This window comes from Periophthalmus magnuspinnatus, chromosome 22 (assembly GCF_009829125.3).
Source record: "Periophthalmus magnuspinnatus isolate fPerMag1 chromosome 22, fPerMag1.2.pri, whole genome shotgun sequence".
Taxonomy (NCBI): Eukaryota; Metazoa; Chordata; class Actinopteri; order Gobiiformes; family Gobiidae; genus Periophthalmus; species Periophthalmus magnuspinnatus.
The window spans coordinates 20,666,739-20,674,396 of record NC_047147.1 but is presented as its reverse complement, the minus strand read 5'-3'; the positions used below and the strand labels follow the sequence as shown (position 1 = coordinate 20,674,396).

The 7,658-nt window shown below is 39.8% G+C and overlaps 1 protein-coding gene across 1 annotated transcript; it reads right to left on the bottom strand.

The window, feature by feature from the left end:
* Nucleotides 1-3,068: 3,068 nt before the first annotated feature.
* On the bottom strand, nt 3,069-5,520 carry LOC129457329 (galactose-specific lectin nattectin-like). The gene is made up of 4 exons (XM_055230990.1): nt 5,335-5,520; nt 3,928-4,272; nt 3,236-3,327; nt 3,069-3,157 (listed from the first exon to the last, which is right to left on the bottom strand). The coding sequence occupies exons 1-4, from the start codon at nt 5,516-5,518 to the stop codon at nt 3,083-3,085; spliced, it is 696 nt and encodes a 231-aa protein (XP_055086965.1). The 5' UTR covers nt 5,519-5,520; the 3' UTR covers nt 3,069-3,082.
* Between the last annotated feature and the right edge of the window lie 2,138 nt (nt 5,521-7,658).

The following is a 7,658-nucleotide window of genomic DNA, read 5'->3' as shown; positions in this document are numbered from 1 at the left end:
CTTGAAATTTATTTCATTTTGGGGCAGCAAAAGTTTTTTTCCCCATTTCAGTTCTGGTGCAGTCAGTTTTTAGACGTAGACAATCACAAGATCTTGTATTAAAAGTTCCTGTATCAAAGTTCAACAAACAAATGAGATAGTAGTCCCTTATAAATACATGTTATACAGTGTTGTTCTCTTCTGACACAGTGAGTCTGCAGTGATGGGGTTTAAATTTATCACCTGTTATGAAACAAAGGGCTGAGTGAAAGAGTGAATTGAAAGGTTTCAAAGTAGAGGCTGAAGTCTGCACGTTTGTTATATCTACATAATCCAGTACAGAAAGAAAAGTGAATGGTACATTGGGTTTTGGCTTGATGAAAACTTTCTCTTTCTCGTATCCCATTGAATTATAGAAACTAAATTGTTCAAGCAACTTTTCTTTCTGTACTGGATTATGTAGATATAACAAACGTGCAGACTTCAGCCTCTACTTTGAAACCTTTCAATTCACTCTTTCACTCAGCCCTTTGTTTCATAACAGGTGATAAATTTAAACCCCATCACTGCAGACTCACTGTGTCAGAAGAGAACAACACTGTATAACATGTATTTATAAGGGACTACTATCTCATTTGTTTGTTGAACTTTGATACAGGAACTTTTAATACAAGATCTTGTGATTGTCTACGTCTAAAAACTGACTGCACCAGAACTGAAATGGGGAAAAAAACTTTTGCTGCCCCAAAATGAAATAAATTTCAAGGACATGCAAAACTGTTAGATTGGTGCCACTGCAGCACTTTAATAATCTGGTGATAAACATTTATAATCACACCTGCTCTTGTTTTAAATGTTTTAAATGGACATATGCAGTAATTTGTTTGTGTTTGTTTTTGTTTGTATTGCACTGCATTTTAACAGGGCGCTCATGAAAAAGTGTCTGGTACTCTCATTGGGCTCTCCGTATATTCAATTCAATTCAATTCATTTATTTTTGTAACGCCCAAAATCACAACAACAGTTGTCTCGAAGGGCGTTCATGTTTTGGTTGATGGGGGAAACCGGAGTACCCGGAGGAAACCCATCCAGACACGGGGAGAAACATGAAAAACTCCACACAGAAAGGCCTGGTGACCCGGGGATCGAACCAACCTTCTTGCTGTGAGACATGAGTGATGGCACTCAGTCACCGTGCCGCCAAGACACAAAAAACAAAACAACAGGAAGAATCAGACACAACAAGAAAAATCAGACACAACAGGAAAAATCAGACACAACAGGAAAAATCAGACAACATAAGAAATCGGCCAGGAGACCAGACGAGGAGGAGGAGAGCCGGGCGAGGAGGAGGAGAGCCAGGCAAGGAGGAGGTCCAACTGTCATCGGGGCATCTGAAAGAGATACACTCCACAGGGGGAGTGGGACAGGGGACAACATGTGAATAGCATTGCTGATGAGAAAATAGGGCAAAGTAGAGGATAGTGCTCAGGTTGCCATACTTCCCCCAGCTAGTTACTCCTACTGCAGCTTATCTTATCCCGGGTTTTAATAACCCTAACTCCCTCACTAAGTAACCTGGTCATATGCTATACCGAAGAGGAAGGTTTTAAGCCTGGTCTTAAATACAGAGACTGTGGGGGCCTGTTTAACATCAGCAGGGAGTTGATTCCATAGCACAGGAGCTTGGTAACTGAATGCTCTCCCTCCCACTGTACTTTTGGACACTCTAGGAACCACTAATAGTCCTGCATTCTGAGAGCGGAGTGCTCTGTTTGGCTGGTACGGGACAATAGCATCTTGCAGATAGGATGGGGCCATACCGTTTAGGGCTTTGTATGTCAGGAGGAGGACTTTGAATTTGATTCTAAGCTCGACAGGAAGCCAGTGCAGATATTTTAGTACAGGACTGATGTGGTCTCTTCTTTTAGTTCCTGTTAGGACTCTGGCCGCTGCATTTTGGACCAACTGGAGGCTCCTTATAGTACTTTTGGGGCAGGCGGCAAGCAGGGAATTACAGTAATCAAGTCTGGAAGTAACAAATGCATGGATGAGTTTTTCAGCATCGTTTTTAGGTAAAATATTTCTAATTTTAGTTATATTTCGCAGGTGAAAGTATGCGGTTTTACAAGCTAGGTTTATATGGGCTGTGAATGAGAGATTTTGATCAAATAGGACTCCAAGATTTTTTACAGTAGGGCTAGAAGCTATATTCACATTGTCGAGTGAGAATATCTGGTCTGACAGAGAATCTCTTTGACCTTTGGGACCAACGACAATGACCTCTGTTTTTTCAGGATTTAAGAGCAGGTAATTCAAGGTCATCCAGGTTTTGATGTCCTTCACACAGGCACTGAGTTTATCTATTTGATCAGTCTGATTTGGTTTCATTGATAAGTACAGCTGAGTGTCATCAGCGTAGCAGTGAAAATTAATGCCATGTTTTCTGATATATATAAATAAAGATAAATGAAAAAATATATTAATTTAATGTTTAGTCCTTCTTTAAAACCATTCTAAGTAAACCCGGCCTACAACAAGCCCAGCCTTATAAGTGAAACACAAGATGAACTGAAAAAACGTTGTTGTAGAATCACTGGGTGGAATTATTCTCTGATCAGCCACCACAATGTCATCCCTGTCATTTTAATTTCCTTTTGATACGAAAAAAAGCCCAAATGACATTTCATGCTTGTGCTGTAGGTCCAGGTTGTGTCCATCAGTGAGTACATTTTTTTTTTTTTTTTTGGTTCATAGATTAGAGGGAGAACCCCGAAAAAGACCATGGTATGCATCCAAATATGTCTTCCCTGTCTCCTCCTTTTCTGTAAAACTGAGCTGAACACACATGCCACATTACAGAGAAAAATCAGTTTATGTTGTCATTATACATGAAGTCAGTCAGACATCAGTTTTTGTAACATGAGCGTAGACCACTATGCATTAAATTCAATGATGGTGTGGTGGTTAGATGCAAGATGAGCTGAAGGCCTCTGCTTCCTCAACATCTGAGCCAGAGAAAGAGCCAAAGGTGAAGCAGAGCGGCACCACCACATTACAATAAGTCAATAAAGAAGAGTCTGTTCATAGTCTGTCTTTCACTTTACATGTTTGGGTATGACGTCTTCCAAGTGAACTGAAAATCAGTGAGGGCCATGTTCTTAAACTTGACTCCAAGCTAAAAAAAAACAACAACAAAAAAACAAACAAACCAATGTGATTCTTGGTCTGTACATCTAGAGTAAAGTAAAGTTACCTGCTGTATGATCTGGTTATATGAAGCTGGATCAGACAGAACAGCATCAGTCTGGAGTTTGATTTTAAGATGATATTTCTTAACATCCAAAACTGAAAGTACAAGACAAATTTTTTGTATTAATCAGGCAATTTTAAAAACCTTTGACACTTAAGCCATGAAGTGTTGACTTGTTTCTCTTAAAGGGCCAATATTACAGTATTTTCTGTTTGTTATAATGTTTATTCATCATAAACAGACCTGGAGTTGTGTTTTGTTTCATTCACACAAGTTCAACACACAAACTCTGCATATTTAGGCTGAGTTCTTCTCTCAAACAGAAAACACTCCAACCCTATGATGTCATGTAGTAATACAGGACGTGCTCCACTGTGTTTTTAAACTCCATACACCTTCACTAGAATCAGTTGGATAATTTCAGCCCTAGAATTTCGAATCTCTAATAAGTAAAATGAACCTGTTGTAGGTAGCTGTCAGTCTTTGGATTTATAACATCACAAGGTGGAACAGAGCATTTTGAGCTTTGGAGATCGATAGACAAGCTAATAATGCAAGGCTAATCAAACATGTGTGAATGAAACAAGGCCAGGCATGTTTTTGATGAGGTAACAACATTACAACATGGCTTAAAGATCACATAAGTCAATTTTGCATAATATAGGACCTTTAAACTAAATCAGGTGTAGCCTCACTTTGTTGGCAGAAGAATGGACCCATGAAACTACAGCTCTCATCACTCCACTGATGATTTTCATGAACCCAGGCACAGTGTTCTGCACCATCAAGATTATCTGGCTCACCAGGGGCCCAGTTAACGAAAGATGAGATTTTTCCATTGGACCACACCCAAGGCACTCTGTACAGGCCGATCCACACATTAGTTGATGATGAAATGACTGACGCCACCGCAGTGTTCTCAGCATCGTCCTGGATCATGGCCAGATCTGTGTAGTTCTGTCTGCAGTGGTTCTTTGCTGCGGCCCATGTCATACTGGTAGAAACATAGGTGAACTCCTTTAAACCAGGCTCAGTTGATCCTGTGGTAATAAACACAAGAACACCAGTTCAACATTTCACCGGAGTATTGTTGAAACCTTATGCAGACACAGAAAGGACATGCAAACTAGCACAGAAAAGCCCTACTTGGCATGGAAATCAAAAAATCAAGTGACGCAGAACACTTTGCACATAGAGCCTTTTTTATTACACTTCTAAGGTGTATTAACTACTAACACAACATATTTAGATCACCATTGTTACCATTTATCGTTTTGAAAATGCTATATTCGACAAAAACGTAATAACATATTTTATAAGTCTCATTTTCGTTCCCCCTTCAGAGCGTTATCACAGCACAATCAGCATGTATCCTGCTTATGAAACTACTGCACATCGCATCAAGTTTGTGAAGTTGTAGTGTACAGTTTTGTATCATATTTTTGTATATTTATGGAGAACTGTCATGTGGGAGCATGGGTGATGTAGGTTTGTGAGTTGGAGCATTGTACAGAATCTTACAGCTAACCATAAGGAGGGCTCGAATAAGGCACGGGAGAGATCGCTAACATGCATGGATGATATCTAAAACCTCTTCAGACATGTTTTTGATGAGTGAATAACATAACATGGTAGCAAGCAAAAAAAAAATCTATTTTGTATAATACCCCCTCCTTAAGCTTTAATAAATTAATTTGTAATGCTTTGGTTACATTGTAGTTGAAGTAGTTAGAAAGCCATGTGGAGCCGTAGTCCAAGACAAATAGTAATCGATTTTTAGCAACTAATCTCACAGGCAGCACTCAGGACAGATATAACATGTATATCGGGACAGTTTGCGCCATTTTGGTTCTATCAGACTTTCTTTGACTTTTCGGTGACTTTAATTAGAAGAGATGGCTATTAATCTAAGTACGGAAAACTCAAAATTACATATAAACTGATTTAATACTCATACTTGGGCAGTTTCTGCATGTTTCCTTTGGTGTTTAGATTTGTTTACATTTACATTAGCAACTAGAATAGTAGCAACTAAAACCAATATGGCACAGGTGGCCAAAAATGTGTTTGGACCATTTGATCATGTGCCCATTCAGTCTTACCTGTGAAACAGACAAAAGGAAATGAGCTTTTACAATTATCGTCGGTCCATTGTCCATTTCTCATAGTTACACAGTGTTGTTGTGATCTGAAGTTGTCAGGCTGGGTTGACATCCAATTTTGGTATGCATCAGGGTTTATCTTCCCAGTAGCCGACCATCTCCAGGAGTTAGGAGCGTTTCCCATCACTCCTCGCCAAGCGTAAACACGATCTGACAGTCCAGTCCAACCTCCACCTGCGTTTGTAGGCACCATGTTGTTTTCCTTCATGCTATCGATATTGGCCAGGTCATGGTAATGCCTTATGCAGTAATCTCTAGCGTCAAACCATGTCCTTTTTAAGTCGATGAAGTGGTATCTTATGGGGTGGAAGCACAGTGCTACCTCCAATCCTTGAAAAAAATATTATGTTTGCATGAATTATTTTAACAAAGCTGAACTGTCTTGGGCTCTCATTTATAAAAACTTTACGAGCAATTCTTAATAAAAGTGTAGGTAAGAACAAAAGAAAACATCTACACATTTGCTTCTGGTTTCTTTGAGCTGCTTTATCGCTGAAAACTCTGACGTGCAAAGTTCAGAGTTTGTGGTAACGTTAACAGACGTAACATAGTCCTGTGGTAAATACCTACAAAACCCCTTTACGATTAACACAAAAGCACAGCCTGAATCACTTCTGAAGTACTTCATCTGATAACGCAAAAACTCACACCTCTAACAAATAGTACGTTTGTTGTTCAGTTTTTTATCATTTTTCAATATACTCTGTAACATCTTACCATACGCCAGCAAGACAACAACAATCATCAGCATTTTGTTCTCTCTGTAAAGAAAAAAACAGTCTTACCTACATTGTATTTACATATAATATTAAAACTGTTGTACTCACAGACAGATGACACGTCTAGCCGTAGCCTGCTCTTAAAGTGAATGGGAAACCATAAAGAAGTAAGGACCAGTCCCCTCCAAACATCCAAATAAGCAATACGGCATTTCACTACACAAATGACATGTTCAGAAGGCAACCCCGGCTTGCAAATATATCCAATCATGCGTGTGTGAAGAACAAAGGGAGGGGTTTGGAATACAGCCTGGACATAGTGCAAAGCAATGTTTAGTTTTCATCACATAACAGGCAGTAAACCGTACGCCCACGAACTTGATTCACGTTTAAGTGTCTGGAGTTTGGCCTTAGTGTAATAAAGAACAGTCCAATGAGGTTCATCTGGTATGTGAGATGGTTACGGAAACATGCCCTTCTTGATTCCAATTGTTCTAAGTTTGGGAATTCCTTGACACATTGTAATCCATGACTTGGCGTAACAGTCCAATGGGGTTCGTCTGGTACAGTAAATAAGTCCATGCTCAATGCTAGTGCTAGTTCCGATGTATCTTACACCTAAAGCCAATTCTCCATCCAGCAGGTGTTTCGGGATCGCCTGGTGGTCCACGGAGAAGGGTGTCCCAGGTGTGTGAAAGGATAAAGGCTCCTTCAGCATGGTTGATGGTGTCTGCACCTCGTTTTCTGACTTCAGTGGCCTCCTTAATCCAGTGTTTGAAGTTGTTGTGTTCTGATCCAATGACCTGTGCCCTGTCCCAGTCCTTAATGTGGTTAATTAATTTGCAGTGATCTGATATGCCTCATTTTAGACTTTCCTGGAGTACTTTTTCTTTTTGAACACTGGGGAGGCTCTCTGATGTCTCCTTCTCGCCAGCTACGAGCCAAAACATGTCCACAAGGTAAATACATATCTTCTGAGGTTACCCAACACAATGGCTAAACTGCATCCAGAGAGAGGTCATCAGAGAAAGTTGAGACTAAATATGTGAATTCATGTGGCACGTTAAACACCACTAACCGTATTGGTCCGGTAGATGTTTGGTGACCTGTCCTATGAGACTGGTCTTTTAAAAGCTGTTAGTCATGCTGAGGTATTCTGTGGTACTAGAAAATATGTCCAATAGGCTGTATTAGACAACGTTCAAAGGGAAGATGTATTTCCCTATCCAAATAAGATAGCGGAGTGCTGTCCTGCCTTGCAAAGAATCACATTAAGATCTGTAAATGACATTAGATATGATCTGATACCAGTACCTATGACTTTTTATTAAAAGGATCTAAATGGCTCTATTATATAGAGCAGGCATGCCCAAACTGTGGTCCGGAGACCAAAAGCAGCCCTCAGACCAATTTTTCTTCTTTTTTCTTAAGATTTCAGGTGAATTGGCCCGTGTTACCATAGATAATGATTGTGTCCCATTGAGGATGTGAGCCTGAATACAAAGCACCTTTGTTAGTATATATGCAGATACACTAAAATACAAA